General features: G+C 40.3%; 1 protein-coding gene across 1 annotated transcript in view; it reads left to right on the forward strand.

Moving 5' to 3' along the window:
- The window catches only part of LOC310940337 (roundabout homolog 2-like), a gene marked incomplete at both ends in the record, with an annotated part of 116,444 nt that overhangs the window by 82,971 nt on the left and 14,249 nt on the right, over positions 1-19,224 (forward strand). Inside the window, 8 exons of the mRNA XM_083905285.1 lie at positions 981-1,186; positions 4,089-4,170; positions 4,282-4,447; positions 4,736-4,902; positions 6,822-6,943; positions 9,245-9,476; positions 17,073-17,197; positions 17,459-17,630. Of these exons, the coding sequence (XP_083761411.1) occupies positions 981-1,186; positions 4,089-4,170; positions 4,282-4,447; positions 4,736-4,902; positions 6,822-6,943; positions 9,245-9,476; positions 17,073-17,197; positions 17,459-17,630 (1,272 nt within the window). The remainder of the gene's footprint in view (positions 1-980; positions 1,187-4,088; positions 4,171-4,281; positions 4,448-4,735; positions 4,903-6,821; positions 6,944-9,244; positions 9,477-17,072; positions 17,198-17,458; positions 17,631-19,224) is intronic.

Consider the following 19,224-nt stretch of genomic DNA (forward strand, 5'->3'; position numbering starts at 1 on the left):
CAAGATGATGTTTGTAACAGAGATGGGAGTCATCATCTATTCATCAGTACTCGCAATGCATCATGCTTCTCTCTTGAGCGATTATGAATTGATTCTAAAACAGCCATAACAGTAAAAATAAATTGTTGAATCAAAGGATTGCTGAAAGTATTTAGCGAGCGCTAACATTGAAGTGCAGAATCTAAAAAAAATTGCGTATCATATAACACTGTGAAATACTCAGGAAGTGATGACAGAGAAAATATCTCAGACACTTTTCATTGCAAAGTATTTATATTTTTGTTTCTTGAAATATATTATTTCATTTTCTATTGCCAATGGAAGTAAATACAATTGAGTATTTAATTAATTGCTTCAGAATCGTAATCATTGACTTCCGTTTGCTCTAGTGTATGACGTGGTTCTTCCCGCGTAATGTATTTGGTGCTGCACCCAGCTGTACCTAACTTATCTCCTATTGTCTCCTATTGAAAAATGACCAAAGCAGAGTGCACATGCTGTTTTCTGGTGATATAACATGCTTTAAAGGGGGCATTGTTGTTGTGCGTGAATGCTAATTTAGAGTTTGGTTTTGTGTGGGGAGGGGATGCCAAGAGGAAGGAGGTGCAGCTGTGAGTCAGAGTGTAAAGAGAGGACAGGCATGAATGTGTTGAGAGGTGTTACAAGGAAGGTACGGTAATTAGCACTATGGGTGAAGCATTGTTAATCCTCACCTAGTAATTAAAGCTCAAAGGTGTGATGCAGTGCCGTGAGCACTCTGTCCTACTGTGGAAAAGGCTCACGAAACCATTTCCTTCACAACAAATCCATCCAAGTGAACCATACCATACTGAGCCTGCAATCACTTGTGCAATAACTGCAATCACAAATTAACACCTTGTGAAAAGGTCATGTGCTTTTTTATGTCAAAACAATGACATCAAAATAATACTGCTACAGGGATTTTACTCAGACACTTGCTCCTTGATTATTATCCTCAGCCCTGAAGGACCGCCCACCACCCATCATCCGGCAGGGCCCATCCAACCAAACGCAGGCACTGGGAGGCGTGACTCTACTCAGGTGTCAGGCCTCTGGGGACCCGGAGCCGACTGTTTCCTGGCGGAAGAATGGGGCCAGTCTGCTTGGAAAAGACCCTCGGTTTTCTCTGCTGGACCATGGAAGCCTTCAGATCCAGAACACCAGGGTGGGTAATAGTAGATATACATGTAACAACATGTATAAAAGCAGCAAAGTAGCTGCAGATGTCTGTGTCCCAATCCCAATTTCACTCCTACACCTTGTTCCTCCATTTACTGTGGTCAGATGTAGGCATGGGGCAATCTTGTGGATGTCTCGTTTTGTAGATCTTAACCACTTTGGGCAAGAGTTAGCGGTAAAACTGAGACATGGGATTGGGTCTATGTTTTTTAATAGCAGATTTATTTTGAGATCTTAATGATTAACTTTGACTTCACTCTGACTGTTAATAATGGAATTTGCCCCAAAGTACAAAACAAGCCCAACCAATACAATATTTTGGATTAAACTACAGGATAACAAGCATCTAATAACATCTCTTTTTCCCGTGCCTGTGCAGTATCACAAAAACTTGAGGATTAATTCATAAAGAACAAAGAATAGTTAATTAATCGGAAATATTGTTTCGGACTTTGCACCATATTAACTAAATGTCCTGTAGATGTTTGCTTCCAAATAATCCTAAAGTGGATAAGGAGGGACTCATAATTCTACAGTGTGTCTGTGTTGCATTACTTCGATTATTACGTTCCAATGCACCATCTATATAAATAAAAAAGATATAAGTCGATGTATTTATTGTATGTGCACACAATCTATCTATCTAAGACTTTGGATATGGGTTGAGTATGGCCCGATGGTGTGATTCCTTGATTTTCAAATTTTTTGGAGGAATTTTAATTTTCGCTGATTTATCATGCTGCAATTTCGCTGATTTACACCAGGCAGGCAGCGGCTCATCAGCAGCAGCTGTGCTGTCTGGAGCAGGGAGGAGGGAGTAAAGAGGCTGTCCTCATGGTGGGTGAAACATTTTCACACGGTTCACCGCAGAACATGGTGTTATACTGAAACAACAGTGTCCATTAACCAATACGCAAGCACATATTTATTTTGCATTAGCATGCTACTATTTTGTGGCTAACTTGGTGAAACTGTTCCCAAAGGTAAGCCAGTGAGGCTACGATTAGCATTAGTGTAGGGCTAACATAATACAAACACTGTGCAACCTCATTAGGCACAACATAATTTTTAATTTTTTCGATTAGCATTAGCGTAGCTAGCTGTTATGGCTGACAGTCACAAAACAGCTAGCTACACTTATGCTAATTGAAAATTTTAAACTGTGCTTTGTGCCTAATTAAGGTTGCACAGTTTTTGTATTATGTTAGCCTTTCACGTTTCGTATCATGCATTCATAACTGATTATAAAATCTTCTTCTCCCACTATAGGAATACATACATCCTACAGGCACTGCACTAATATACAAATGACAAACAAACGTACAAACTAGACGGACATGTTGAGTGATTTCCATAACATGAAAAAGCACTAGTTGCGGTCGGTGGAATGAAATTCAAATGGACACATGTTGTTGTCAGGTGGCTTTTAAAAGATGAATAGTGAACATTGATTTTTGTAAGTCGTGAAGCGGTTATATTCCGTCTAGACTCAAGGACTTAAGGACACGGAGCAGTGAGTGCAGTCTACGGGGTGTAATATGATGGAGGAAGCGCAATATACAGTGTCCTGTCATGGTGTCAAAGAGCTGTCTCTGAGTCACTCTGAGATACAGAGAGAGATAGTTATTGTCAGGGCCTCCTAAGGCTCTGCCAATATGAAGTAGAAGAGTCATATCTCCTATTTCCTGTGTCAGTACTGATGATAATGTTAATGGCTCTGGGAATAGAGGGCGACTATTATTGGAGGGAATCAATTAAGAAAATTAATGTAAGCTCTTACTGGACTCTCTCTTTTTTTTCCAATGGCTGGTGTTAAAATGTTCTCTCATCCACTCTCAGGCTTTCTCTCAAGCCAAATGCAGGCCAGTGGAGGTTAATGCTTTTTTACTGTTACCATGAGCTGTGAAACACCTTTACACACCAACACAAGAGCTTGTAGAAACCACCTGGGATGGGAGTTAGAAAGGGTATTGGATTGAGAGGAAAGCAGCAGCAGCAGCAGTGCCTGAAAGCAAGTCTGTGTTATATTTGTATTGTTGGGATGAGCAGAGAAAATCTTTATGGGCCGGTGTCATAAAAAAGGTCATCACTGCTTTGATTTTTAATGGTCTTCCAGTGAAGATCACAGCTGGGGTTCGGAGTCTTTCCAGTAATTACTCAGTAATTTGTCAGACTGTAACCAAAATAAGAGTTTGTTTGAACATTAAAGCTGCAGTGCATAACTTTGAAATATAAATGAACGTCCATTACGTTTAATGGTTAGACTGCAGATTATAACAGATCAGAGTGTGACCACTGAACCCCTACAGAGGCTTTTACATACCAGAAATGATGTCATTCTTCATTCGCGGAAACTCACGCTGTGGCTGGATTGTTTGCTCAGGCTGCTGTAGAAATACGGTGGCACAAGATGGTGACCTGTATACAGCAAAGCCCTGACCTTAGGCTACGAAAAAACCAAAAGGCAATTATAGATAAATATAAATATTCATAGTAGTAGTATATAACATTTTCTGCCAACAAACTCTTAATTATAACATACTGAACCTTTAATTTATTGCTAAACGGTTCGCCAAATGCTGCTATTGTTTCTGACACTCAGTCTCATGTGTAGAAATCCTCTTCACCTCCCGATTGCCTTCAAAAAATACATTTATCAGAGACAGAAAAGGAAAAAAAGGTGTCCTCACTTCACTTTCTCCTCCACTCGCATTGTATCAGTTACTATTGCAACCTTCTCCAGACCCCTACTACGCCAATCTTTTCCCCCAGACAACCATATTTATTGACAAGAGAAGAGAATGTCAACAAATATCATTAATAACATGTTTCAGAAATAAATAACAGACTCGAGCTTGAAAAATAATGTCATCATTTTTGCTTTGCAGTTGTCTGACTCGGGGTTGTACACATGTGTGGCCACCAGTTCCTGTGGAGAAACGTCATGGAGTGCCTTCTTGGATGTTAAAGGTATCCTTCAATCACAATTATCACAGCATAGGCAAAACATATCTCAACTTGACTTCATAGGTAATCATTTTTTCTGTGCATGGGTGTTTCTTTTTTTTTTTCCTTTGTCAGACTCCACTGACCTCGTAGACTTCATGTATCACAATGCAACCGCCCTCCCAGGGCCTCCCTCCAAGCCAGAGGTCACGGATGTCACCAAGAGCAGTATCTCGCTGTCATGGGCAACGGGGCCAGAGACGGGCTCCCCAGTGTCCTCCTATGTCATTGAGGCCTTTGGGTACGTCTACGACCTATGGCCTTTGGCTAGATTCAGTGACCCCAAAACGTTTGATGGCAGTAACAGATGTGGGCATTCAAACAAGCCTGGGCAATTTCAAGCAGAAAATTCGAGATGGGGTATATTTTACACTATTGTGGTCAATTCGAGTAAAAGATGGTTTGGGGAAATAAAAGTGCCCTTTAAGCAGAAAATGATTGTACCAGTCCCAGTGGCGTTGCTCACAATAGTTTCTTCTATCATAACGAAATGGTTCTTCCCAACTGATTAGACTCATTCTGTCTATAGTCAGTCAGTGAGTAACAGCTGGCAGACAGTGGCAGACCATGTGAAGACCACCGAGTACACAGTCCAGGACCTGCGACCCAACACCGTCTACCTGTTCATCATCAGGGCGGTCAATGCTCAGGGGCTCGGGGACCCCAGCCCTATGTCTGAGCCTGTTCGCACACAAGGTACAGAAATATGTACATGGTGTATATGATTTTGACTTCTAATTATCCATGCTTTGATAACTGGCCAGATTTCAGGCCCAATTTGTGCCTCCCGACAATCTTTGGGGCATCCAAATTGGACTCTGATTATCTGGACAAATGTGCCCAATTTCTAGACGTAATTTTAGGTTCAATCCCGTTTGCCCCTACCACTTATCCCTACCCCTACTCCATTTTGTATGTTCACGTGTGTGTACTGTGTCCTGACCTTTTCCGAATTAGATGGGTATGATAAAGTGTAGGAGCTAACTAGCCCCCCAACTAATGTTTGCGTCATGTAGCTAACATTGGTTTGCATGTTGTGTAGCTATTAGGGTTGCCACCCGTCCCGTAAAATGCGGAATCGTCCTTTATTTGGCAATTAAATGTTGCGTCCCGTATTGAACCAATACGGGACGCGGTTTGTTCCGTATTTCCTTAAATATCCAATCCACATGTCTGTCACACACACATCAACACTAAAGATAAAGATGAAAATAAAACACAGGGAATAATAAGGCCAGCAAACTTGTCGTGGCGGGATCTATACGCAGGATCTCGGCCGCCCCGGCTCCGGTCCTCTGTGCGCGTGCTGCTGTCACGGTTGCCTAGCAACAGACGCCACACATCGGTGCTGCTCACAGTTAACTAAAGACATCAGCTCATCTGATTAATCGGTTATTCCCTTAATTACAACTAAACTAAAGCTCTTCTACAAAAAGATTGAGACCACGGAGTGAAAACAATGAAAAGTGCGCTGTTAAGAGTTGTTAACACTAAGATCTACTCTGATCCCCTGCACGTCATCGCGACTTTACTCGATCCTCGTCATAAAGATTTTCGGTGCATCCCTAGTTATTTTGCTCTTGCCAATAAAGACATTTCATGTTCATGTGTTCCCCCAGCTGCTTCCCAAAGTAGATGTTTTCTGTAATACAGAGTTCTGTAATGTTTTGAGTTACTTGGCCTCACTTCATGAGTCACCATAATGGTCCTTCAATAAGCCTAAGAATGCCCCATTTTTACCTCAAATTTTCAAATGCCCCACACCAACCCGCCATGCCCAGTCGCTCCGCTCCCTCGCCATGTACTCACCATAGTGAAATTTTACTAGAAAAACCCCGACACCCTTACAACACACGTGTCTAGATGTTCTAGATTAGTCGGCTCCGTGGTGGTCATGGCCCCGAGGAGCCGTGGTGGGGCGTCCCTTATTTTCATTTCTGAAAGGTGGCAACCCTAGTAGCTATGCTAGCTAACACACAACTTCTTGTACATAACTTATGACTTAAATGCCTCTTAATATTCATAAATGAGTATTAAGAGGCATGTAGTTGTGCTAACTAACATCAGTGTTGTGACTTACAAACATGGATGCATGAAAAATGGAGGCACAATATATTGTTTTCCAAACAATAATAACCCTATCAAGTCGTAGTTCAGAACTCCCCTGTCTCAACTGAAAAACTCCCTGGTATGCATAGGTTTACATTCTTATTTATTCTGTCAATATAATATTCCATTCATATTTTATTATTGTTAATACTGATAAAAAAAAAGAAACAACATTGTTTTCTATCATTCTATGTAAACAGAATCTCACACTTTTTTTTAACCGTATAACCAGTGTGACAATTCAACCAGAGTGGATTTAAATTACATTTTAAACATGAAGACATCCCCCATTAACCATCCGGCACTTAAGCATTTTGTCACTTAAGTGTTAAAGTTCATTTTAGATCTTGAAAACAAACAAACCCACTCACAGTGGTTGTGGATGGAGCTGATGCTGTATCTGCTGCTATCAGAACTCAAATTTAAAGTAAAAAAAAAAGTTTTATTCATACATTTTTGGTATTTCTCTGGCAGTCTGAACAAGGCCTTTTCTTCCTCTTTCCCAGACATTAGTCCTACAGCACAGGGAGTGGACCATCGGCGCGTGCAGAAAGAGTTGGGCGATGTGTTGGTCAGCATGCACAACCCCGTGGTCCTTAGCTCCACCTCAGTGCAGGTCACGTGGACTGTGAGTATACACATACACTTTAAAAAAGTACAGCACATAGTAATTATATGAATATTACCCTCAGTGCAGCAGAGTCATTTTGTCAAATCTTGATTGAGAAGTGTGTACTTGTGTGTTTTTTCATGTTAGCTGGCACACCACATGCACTCTCTCTCTCTCACACACACACACACACACACACACACACACACACACGGGGGAGGGTGGGTATTATGGGTTGGCTACACATTCACAGACTGAACAGCTGGTGCTCCATCAATGTAGAATGGTTTGAGATGATGCAGGAATCAAGACTAATGTTTGTATTCACAACAAATACATCACCATTAGCCGCTACACATGCCATGATATTCTGGAGTAAGTTTGCATTCAGGCATTTATTTGGAAAATGTTATTTCTCTCTGTTAGCAAAGTGTCCATTCTACCTGCTAGCCTTCTACTAGGTTAATGACACACCTACACCAGTCTGCTATTTCATTTCATTCTATTTATGATGACAATCATGGCTGATGTGCTGCTAAATTAGTCTAAAGTGCACTTTCTAGTCAATTAATGGATCCAGAAATGCTGTTTGAGCTCCAAAACTATACTTTCTAATCTTGTGCGTGTATTCTTGTGCAGTTTGATGTTTCTTGAATGAAGTGCATCTGTGTCCACTACACTAGGGGGCCAAACAGCCCTTTTCAGCTTGTTAGTATTAGGTGTTTGCCTTGTAGTGTGCAGTTAGTTGTTAACACCATTCAGAGTCTTTCTACCTATCTATTAAGTTTAAAATTCTTTATGCTGAAAGAATGAAATATGTTTTCTTGTCTGTCCCAGTTGTGTGTTTTTTTGCAGTTGTCTTGTTCCTCTGTGTACCAGCTTCACCTGTTATGTCTATAGCTTGATCCCCAATCGCAGTTTCTGGGCATGTGATTTAATTGCAATGTCAGTTGCACTAGCACATTTAAAGTGGCAGAATAATAACATCAATAACAACAAAAAGTACCAAAAGTTACATCCTGCAGCTTTAAAGTACACATTTGGTAATGTTAGAATGAGCATAAAATAAATTAAACGATTAGGAACATTAACCCTTTAAGCTACTACTCAACCATTTGGTCGACCACACTTTAAGTCACTATATCTCATTGAAAAATGCATCAAGCTGAACTCACTAACACTTAATGTGACTTGTTCTGAATGTTGTACTTTATGAATTATGCAAACCAGGTTTATCATGAACAGACATTTCAACCGTTTGGTAGAGGTCTGTATCTGAAATATTGTTGGGTCTCATTAAAAAAAAATTAGACCCATATATATATATATATATGTATATATACATATATATATATATATATATATAATAAAAAATATATATATATATATATATGTATGTGTACATATATATATATATATATATAGATTTTCGTTATTGTTATAAGCTGTGCTGCAGTGCTCGATTAGCTGTGCAGCTGTCTAAGACAATGGCAAAGTGAACACTGTTGAAAGGTAATTTATTTTCATTCACAGTCTCAAACATAAATTCTATTTTTAGAATCATGGTCGAGCAAAAATATGGGTGGAGCAACGTGCTGTGTTTTTTTTTAGAGATTGGAGATGCCTAGATCATTTAGTTAATGACACGCTGACTGGCACTTTAAGGAGAGGGGGTTAGTCGGATGATATAATGTATCACATGGTATATTTTGACTGCGCCGATGATAAACAGCCACTTTATATCACTTTGAAAGGGCTTTTTCTTGCTTCTCTGCCTGTTAACAAGCCAACGTTAGCTCAGTGGTAGAGCGAGTCGTCTTTCAGCTGCACATTTGTGGGTTTGACGCCTGGCTCTGCTCGTCTACACGCCAGTTTGTCCTTGGGTAAGACACTTAACCTCACGTTGCACCTGATGGCTGTGGTGGCAGCGTGTGAATGGGTATGAAAGATGTGTGATGTTTGAAAAATGTGTTGCACATAGATGCACTGGGTGTGAATGGCAAAACTGTAGTGTAAAGCAGCTTTGAGTGGTCATCAAGACTAGAAAAGTGCTATGTTTACCATTTACTATTATTTACATTCCTTAAGATTCAGACTGTTTTTAGCAGTGACTCTCTGCTACTATATCTTCATTCGGTTTCTCTCTTCTTTGCTAATTAAACTGTGTGATTAACTGAGCGTGCATTGTCACAGGCGGAGGACACAAACTGAATGCTGATCCAGAGCAGTTAACACACACAGATGTTTAACACCTCCCTCGTCATTATCAGAGAAAATGACTTCATCCCACTCTCTTTGTCCTTCTGCCTCTCCTCTCAGGTGGAGAATCCATCCCAGTTTATCCAAGGCTACCGCATTCTTTACCGGCAAACGTCAGGACTGCCCTCGCCGGGGCCTTGGCAGATACAGGACCTGAAGGTTGCCTCAGAGAGAGACGTAACTCTCTCTGGCCTGAAGAAGGGCATCGTCTATGAAATTAAAGTGCGCCCGTACTTCAACGAGTTCCAGGGTGCAGACAGTGAATCCATGACAGCACGCACCATGGAGGAAGGTAAGCTGTCACAAGACAGAATCAATTTGTCCACCAAGTAAGGAAGTGCCAGAATTTACTTGTTCACAAGCGTAGATGCTGTTGCATAAATGATCCTAGCTACTTTTATATTTCACTCACTGGTAATGACTCCATTGCTCAATGTTAATTGATAATGGCATTTTCAAGCACACCCACCCACACACACATACTGTGCTGCAGTGCCATGTTCGTCGAGTGTGAAAACAGGTTTCCCAGACAGCGCAGCGGGGGTCTGTGACAGGACCACGACTCTGAGGGGTGGTGGGAAGGAGGTGAAGTGGAGGGGGGGAGGAGGACAGAAACTGTTTCTTTTGACACAAGATTAAGGCCCCATCCACACGGAAATGGAACAAAATGTTCTTTTTCTTTGTCCTTTTTATAGGGTTTTCCTCAAACACAGCGTTGTTTCAGGAAATAAATGGTAAATAGTCTGTTTTTATATAGCGTTTTTTTTTTTTTTTGCAGTTTTCCCATTCACCCATTTGCACCTATTCACTCACCTATTCATACATCTATGTCCAGTCATATTTCAATCACACATCTTTCATACCCATATATGGGTATGACATGGGTGTATATATATTAGTGTTGGGCGCGTTAACGCGATAGCTGCAGTTAACGATGTCAACGTAAAGGCATGTTAGCGCGTGACGCGTTTCCATGACAACTGACCGGAAAAAGACACATTTAAACTTAGTGATGAGGCAGCAATGGATCTACAACTCCTGTGAGCCATCATGTAAAAAAGGAGAATGAGTGATTGATCTACAAAACAGAGGAACTCAGTCCTAAAGAGATCTTAGGACACTCCACATATGTTGGCTAATAAATCACTCATGATTATATCTTCTTGACCTTTATACAGGTCTACTTGCTTGCTTTTTTGTTGAAATACCTCATTACCCAAATGTCCTCTATGTGCCCCCAAATGACAACATCTCTTTGGTTCTCATAGCAGCAGATACAGCATCAGCTCCATCCACAACCACTGTGAGTGGGTTTGTTTGTTTTCAAGATCTAAAATGAACTTTAACACTTAAGTGACAAAATGCTTAAGTGCCGGATGGTTAATGGGGGATGTCTTCATGTTATTCCCCCTTACTATATGAGTTTGAGCGTCTGAAACATGGCTGTTATTGAGATGTTGTTATAATGAGGGCGTTTAAGGAGAAGAAAACTTGCAAGAAAACAGCAGATGTGTCTGATGATGAGAGGATTGCAGCGCTGCATTTTCTTGCCAGTGAGAGAACATGGTCGGCTTTTGAGTGGCAGATGCAATTGGTCGAAACAGAGAGACTCAGCTCACAGGAGTCCAATTAAAAATACCACACAGGACCACTTTGCAGACTGGGGCACATGCTCAAGTTACCTGGGGTCCTGGAAATAAGGCATCATGGGTGAAGGCGAAGAATTGTCTTGATACGCATATTAGGTGTCTGGAAAATGTGCTGTTCTGCAGAATTATGAGGAAAACAATCATATAAATTGGGAAATATGCCACTGCTTTTGTGAAAAGCAAAATGGGGGCCTATAGGGGTCAGAACAGCTGATGTAGTAGTGCATTGAGATTAATGGTACTTCATTGAGTTTGTGGCCAGAGGCTGTGAAGGCTCTGTGACATCACCATCCTCACTGTGATCCACGGCAGGCTCACACTTTCAACCACTGCTGATGGCAAATCACATGAAATTATATTTTGTCTTTAAGTTCCCAGGTGGGTGTCACTGTTAAGATGAGGATACACTGATATTATGAGGAAAATGCAGGAGGATCGAGTCATTATAGATAGAAGAAAAGTTCTCAGAGTGTGATTAAGAGCTTCACTCTCCAACTGTAGAAAATTAACATGTCATATGAGGACAGATATGATGACGTACAGTATGTTTTCATGCATTTTTAAACATATCCTTGTCCCGGTATACAAGCATGAGGGGGAAATCTATTTTTTGCCCTCACAAAGAACTTCAGCTGGCGGCTAGTTGGTGTCATGTTGATCTACATTCCGTGAAACCTTTTGTGTTGTAGTCCAACCTGTTTGCAGCATCTCGCTTTACTCCTGGCACAATGTTGCCGTTCCTTTCGTCTGTCTTGACATAAAACCAATCACTTCCTGTGTGAGGTGAGGTAATGTCCCCAGGCAGGACAGGACAGGACAGGACAGGAGATCTAACACCGCTCCACTGAGAAAAACAGAGAGAGCCGTTTGGAGCTGGTAGACTTCATCAGCACTGTGTGCACTAATTTGACTAAGGTTTTTAAAGCACTTTAGTGCAGAGGTGAGGATACAGTGACATGATGAGACTGTGCAGGGGTTCAGATCATAATAGATCAGGAAAGGTAAAAGAGCTCCAAATTTCTACTACAAAATCAACACATTCACCTGACAGTTGTGTTGACATAGAAATGTTTGCTAATTCATGCAATGATTAGCTTAATTGTCCCAACCATTTGCATAACAGGCTGTGTTAATCCCTTTATATCCTGTATTCCAGGATATTAGGCAGCTTAAGTGCCTTTTGTTTAATTGCATAGCTGTGATTAAAAAAAATACCTGAAACATCCCCTCAGTCGTTTGATGCATTAATTGCTTTAAATGACTCTCTTATCTGCTGCGTTCATCAGTCTTACAATCAGTATTAGTCACAGTAAAACCTCTTTGACCTTCCGTGCCTTTGTTAAACATTTGTTGTTTCGTTGTCCTGAGTCATTACCGGCGCTGCAGCCATTATTCATCATCATCATCGGGAAATGTTCTTCATACATAATGGAAATCGCAGACCGACACGTGAGGCTCTCTGGCTTCTCGTGACGCACGTTTTTTGACTGGCTGGGTGAGCTCCATCGCTTTTGCTGGACCAAAACTACAGCAGTGACATTTTAGAAAGTGGAGTGCACTCCACCAAACGATGCAGCCACATCAGCTGTGCAAGGACACACCAAATATCCTCTCTGTCATGATTGTAGTTTGGAAAAAGTGAATAAATACGTTGTTGCATTGATTTCTGTAGGTCTGCTCCTTCAATTTACTGCCGGTTCACTCATATTATTATTCATTCAATACATTTTCAAAGACACTATGTAACAGCTGCTAATGTTGTACACTTATATTGAAGCAGCGAGCATTGGAAGAGGTCATTAGGATGGAGCACTCCAGCATGTTTACTTGACTTTGCTCGAACTTGTTTTGAACTGCTGAAATAATGTGTGTAACCAGAAATTCAAAGGGAATTTCAAAGGGTTTGAGGTTCTTTGTGGATGAACGAGGCACTGACATGAAGTCAGCTCCGACTGTGCTACGCTAGAGATAGGGAAGCTTGCTCTAAAACTCACTAAAAACTTGGCAGCCAATAAAGATGCAATTAAAAACATATTTTAAGGTCCCTTATATCCTATTTCTCCAAGTTAACCTAGTTCCCTAGTGTCCTAATGAACATGTCTGTGAACATGCTTTGGTCAAAATATGATAAGAATGAAGCACCACAGCAGTTCAATCACACCTGCCAAAACAGCCCTGTTCAGAACGCTCTGTTAAGTCGTATCTCTTTAGGTCCACCTTAAAGGTCCACCTTAAAAAAAAGGAAAACGAAACTTAAGGTATAGGAAATGAAATCAGCCACAGAAACTACCGTGAGCTAACAACAGTTAGCATTTGGTAAAGTGATCATTTGCAGGGTCTAGCAGGCACATTGCTGTCATATATAACATGTATTCACTGGACAGATAAATCCTCTGAGGATGGAAGTTTGTGTAGAACTCTGTGCTGCACTGTGGAGCCAAGAATAGAACTTTTCGTTGACTTTCGGTTTTTTGATGCCGTTGCCCTCCCCAGCAAAGTAGAGCTCCACGAGACAACAATTCCAGTAATTTAGCGTCTTTTTACATCACAATGAGTGCGGAAGTCAACATTGTGTTTTATCTCCTGTACTTAGATTGAGGAGGACCACAAAACATGAGTGAGTCATCTTTTTTCACACTTTGGCGACTGGTAGGGCCTCCAGAGTCCCAAATATAAGGATTTAAATTATTAAAAATAATAATATGCATAATATGGGACATTTAACAAAATACAATATATGTGTGTTTAGCCCTTTTGGGTGGAAACTGAATTTGTAAACGGCTTACTCCCCACACCAAACTCCATAGCTCTTTAGCTCGCAGAGCAGCAGGAGTTGCTGCTCCACTGCTGGCTCGTTTGCTACGTTTTTGTCACTTCAGTATAGCCGAACAAAGGAATTCAAACACCAAAATCTCATAATAAAACTTTTGAAAACTGGAGGCGCAATGGATTTACAACTTCTGTGTGTCATGACGTGAAATTGCAGATTTCTTCTATGACCTTGGTGTGGGGAATTCGCGGGAAGCGACACTTTGCAGTTTTCCAGTTATTTTGTGGATACATACTTCAACTGTCAAATGTTACATCCTGAATATGGCTGCTCAGATTTACTTTTTTTTAGGTTAAGTCACAGCCATTTTTCTGCATTCATGTGTTTCTCCAAGATCTGAAATTAGTAATTTTATACAAGAAACACGTTTTATTCTAGCAGATGTTCCCTCTCACTGGATTTATATTGGCCCTCAAAAGTAAACAAAAGCATGTTTGTTCACCAAGTTCACCAAAGGATTTATAAACGTTGTCTTTGCTCTATTCCTCTACTGTTCATACTATTCATTTAGACTTCAGTTTTACAGTGCCACACTGTCAATTATGTGATATTGTCTTTAATTTATATTGGGCTACACACAGCCAAGACTCATTAGTACGTCTGTGACACTTGGTTTAACAGTGATTTCTTCAGAAAGTTGATATAGAGTCAGAATGGCTGAATATAGATTCCTCACAGCAGGTTGAGTGAATTTATTAAATGTAATAAAAATAAACCACTTCTCGTTCGGCTTGTGAAATTCCTTTGTACTTCCACACTGTCAAATACTTTGCAGACATGCAGTGTCTGCTTATGGACTCTCTTTGAAGCACAACTTAATTTACTGGGCTGGATTTGTTTCATCCTCCCAACTCAAAAGAAAATAACTGAGTTAGCTGAGCCAGGAGCTGTCCACATGCCAGTTTCAAGTATTTTTCTTACATGACCAGGCCTCATTAGATCAAATCCTTGCCTTGTTTTTGAAAAAAGTTTGGAACAATGGGTATAAAGGCATCCTGGCACTATTTATAAGACTAATAGTCTGTATTATAATAAATATGGATTTCGTGAAAATCTTTCAACTCATACTGCACATCTAGATCTGACTGCTTATTGCTCTAAAATGAATATAATGCAAATGCTATATATTCTTCTGGGCATGGTTTTCCTTATAGATTTCTACCCAACAATAATTATTTTTTCTAATTGTGTGTGTGTGTGTGAAATAAAATACAATAAAATTGAAATGCAAATGCACATGCTATGGCTTGCCGTTGCCTCTGTGATCTATGTTCCTCACTGTCCATGTAGACGCGCGAAAACACGACAACTAACTGTCCACCTGCTCGGGGCTCTTCTGCATTCTGCCTGCATACACAGCTCGGCTGACATTGACCCACTGCAGATAGCATTATTATTTTGCAGCTCCTTAATTGGTTTCCGAGTGCTTATTTTATCCACTGTGTCCGAGCATAATGATGGTTTTAATGGGAATCATAAGAAATGATGTGCCCAAAGCAGTTTTGCAGCCCGAACAACGGGAGATAATGATTGGCTCAGTTGGATACAAGTGGTGTTGGGCTTCTGCTGCCTGTCGTCTCTTTAAATCTCCAGTCTGTCCGCACAGGTTATCTGGCCTGTTTGGTATGTTTTTACCAAAATTAAAGTGGAGCGTTTGAATTTGGCACCGTGAGGCGTAGCTCCGCATGTCAAAGCCCTCATTACAGGACAAAGAGATTTTAATATCATCTACATATATATATATATATATATATCCAAATAATACTGGGAATGCCCTGGTAACCATCTGCCACTGCGGCTTACAAAATACCTTGTCGCGTTTGGCTTGGTGTATGAATATGAAGTGAGGTGTGACAAATCCTACTTTGACATGTAAAAAAAAAAAAAAGTTCATCTTCTCCTCTCAAAGCTGCAGTGCAGAACTTTTGGGGATTTTTGCTCGTAATATTATTCTGCCTCTGTGTGGTTTTTCGTGAACAGCACCAACAACCAGTGTGCACAGATGCTTGCTCTCTAAAACATGGTTGCCATCAGGGTCATAAGGAAACACACACCTTTTTAAAGCTGCAGTGTGCTTTCTGTGATTTTTTTTGTTGTTGTTGTTGTTGATGTTATTATTAGAAATAGAATGAATGAGGGAGATTTAATGTGTGCACAGCAGCAGCGTAGGGGCGGGCATGGACAGGAAGCGTTCATTGCCTGGACAACGGTAGAATTCACTGCTGAAGCGTTTCATGGGGGCTTCTTTGTGTCATATTTCCGACCTCTTTACAGCCGTCTTGCTTCACTAGCTCAAAGTCGCAGCTGCGTTTGTCTGTCTTGACCACAGACCGTAAATAAAAAGTGGGATTATTCTTCATTCTGACTTACATTTGAATCAAAACTCGGAGCTGAGAGTGATGTCACATCCTAGTTCATCGCGTTCCAGAGAGAAGACATCAACACAGTTATAGCCATTGTTAGAAATACCAGTCGATATCAAACTCTGCACCAGAGGTCTCAAACCCGTGGCCTATAGGCCACATGTAGCCCACCAGTCTATTTCATATGGCCCACCACTTGATTTTTAGCAATAGATTAATTTTGCATCATAAATACATTGTGAATTATATAGCTACGTATATTGTTTGATATCAACACAGACACTTTTATTTTAAAATTCTGTGAAATATCTAACATTGTGAAATCATCATGTGATTTCAGGATATAATTTTTAAGCTCATATTGTCCACACTTCTTTTGAATAGTTGATGCTTAGTGACCCTTAGGTCATTTGAGTTTGAGACCCCTGCTCTACACAGTATTTGGCACACACAGTGTAGCAACATGTCCGTGGACAAAAATTAAATCCGTGTTCCCAATATGAATGTAATTTGCTAATTGTATTCCAGTTTGCCGGAGGAAGCCAACTCAGAAGTAGAAATATGTTGAATAGCCATGAGGGGGCGTCTCCACAGGTCACTGGTTGCAAAAAGAACCACGATCTTCTGCTTCTCATTAGTACAGTACAACATCTAAGGAAATAAAGGTCTTAATTGCTAGTTTGAAATCTCCTTCAATAGCACCTGATGACAATTTTGTAAAGTATGTTTCCATAATTGCACCCTTCTGTAGAATTATGTGATTTATTTGTTTATTTTTATGTATTTTTTTTATCCTTGTTTCTATGCCATACATGTGCACAATATAATACGCTGCTCCTGATTCTGATTAAGAGGAAAATATCTGATAATGTACGGCACATGTTGAATGTACGGCTGATATTGTCCAATAGGTTTCTGGGCAAATTGCCATTCTTGAGTTTTATATTTGGTAGTTTAGTTTTAGGAGTGTCGACACCGCATACAGTTTTAAGTACTTTTTTATTATTATTTTTACTTACAGTATGTATTTCCTTTTCACCCCTCAGCACCCAGTGCACCTCCGCAGCAAGTCACAGTGTTGACTGTAGGGAGCCATAACAGCACGTCCATCAGTGTGTCATGGGACCCTCCTCCCTCTGACCAGCAGAACGGCATCATCCAGGAGTACAAGGTATGTCTGATATTAATAATATAAATGACATGGCATAGTTTGTCTTTTAAAATCAAATTAGTTAAATTATTATATTTATGATAAATTAACCGTACAGGGTACACATACCAGGTGCAGCTTTTTATCGAGATATACTGTATATCTCATAATGAAACACTGATATATCGCCACAGAAGCCTACACTGTATCAAACAGAGTATCTCAGTTGATGTGCTGCACCTCCCCCAGCTGAAACCTGTCTGCTGTGTTTATCTTTGTCAGATCTGGTGTTTGGCCAACGAAACACGCTTTCATGTCAATAAGTCTGTGGATGCAACCATCCGTTCAGTGGTTGTCGGGGGTCTGCAGAGTGGAGTGCAGTACCGCGTGGAGGTGGCTGCCGGCACAAGCGCAGGAGTGGGGGTCAAGAGCAAACCCCAGCTCATCATCTTGGGTAATCCACTCACATTGCACACACACACACACCTGGAGTCAAGTGAAAGGACCTCATAATGTGGAACCCGGGTCTCCATCACTCACTGTGGGGGTGTGGAAAACTGATTTATCAATTTATTGCACTTGAAGAAAGAAGATTGCACTTTACAACGTAGATGTCCACGCAGAAATCAATAACAGTTCATTAAGTGTAGCAGTGTGGTAACACAGTGCCAAGTACTGTTAGCCATATCAATAATCCTCCTCAATATGTGTGCAGCTGCTGCTAACAAAGTAGACAGTGTTTTTTGCGGGAGCTTATCAGCCTATCACATTTTTATCAAACGGCTAAAGGATGGCAGGAGTATATAAGCCCAGAATCAATATATGAGCCCGGGCCAGATGCTCCTCATCTGTGACTTTTTGACTGATATATAATAACAGCATTAACGCGCAAAGAAAAGGGAAACACAAGCATGTGGACTGAAGCTTAATGATATGGGTGTGGGGGCGTGGTGGTGGGGAGGGGGGGTGTGGGTGTTTCCTGCTGGAGACTGTGAATGTAATTTCACAGCACAGTAGCCGCAGCAGAAAATCAAACTCTGTCAGAGCTGCTCTGTCAATCTCGTGTCTTGCAGCTCAACTTGATAAGTGCACAGCTGAATTGATTAACTCTGCCGACATATTGGATGCACTGATGCAGTTTTTATTTCTTTCTCTTTCTGTGTGTGTGTATATGTGTGTGTGTGTGTGTGTGTGTGTGTTATTTTTTATAGTTTATTCATAGTCTCCTCCTTTGGCTGTTACTGTTCCTGCCTGATGCTTGATATACAACACACAGGATTTGCTGTTGTTGCAGTTTTTTTCACATGTTAAAAAAACATATATTTTGCTTCCATTGCAAAATGATTTCCTCTTATTTTGTAGCTGTTAATTAACAATAATTCACCGTGATTATAATGATCTGAAAGGTCAGTGTGTAAAACATACAAATATGTTTTATTCTTCTTTGTTTGTGTTTTAAGCTTCCTATTCAAAAGAGAAACATGACCTCTGTCGGGTTTGTCCATTATTTGGGCTTCTGTAGAAACAGGGGCAGCACAAAATGGCGGCTACTGTAAAACAAGGCTTGGGGTTTCTTAAAATACATATACATAAAAAGGCTGTATTATTCTAGGGATTTGTTTTGAAAGCAATGCTACACTTATACAGTTGCAAATCATGTCAATGTGTGACAAAATACATCCAACAGCATCCTTTGCTTATTTAATCATGTTTTGACACATATTTATTGTGCTCAGTTTCTTTTATCAGTTTAGTGATGACTTTGACTTTTATCAGTTTAGTTATGAACTTTATTCATATTTATTAAAAAAATATATTTTATAGTTGTATCTCTCTGTCAAATGCCTGTTGGTATTTAAACACCTTTTTATACTTCTGTTTGTTAAGCACTTTATTTCAGTTTAAGTCTATAAGTCTATTGTATTGTACCTTGCAACAATAATAAGAGAGTTCATAACTAAACAATGGGTAGTATAGTAAATTATTTCCCAGGAAACCCACCTAAAGGTAACAGACTGTGCCTTTAAACCAAAAATACACCTTTATAA

The sequence above is a fragment of the Microchirus variegatus genome (genome assembly GCF_963457635.1).
Source record: "Microchirus variegatus genome assembly, chromosome: 2".
Taxonomy (NCBI): domain Eukaryota; kingdom Metazoa; phylum Chordata; class Actinopteri; order Pleuronectiformes; family Soleidae; genus Microchirus; species Microchirus variegatus.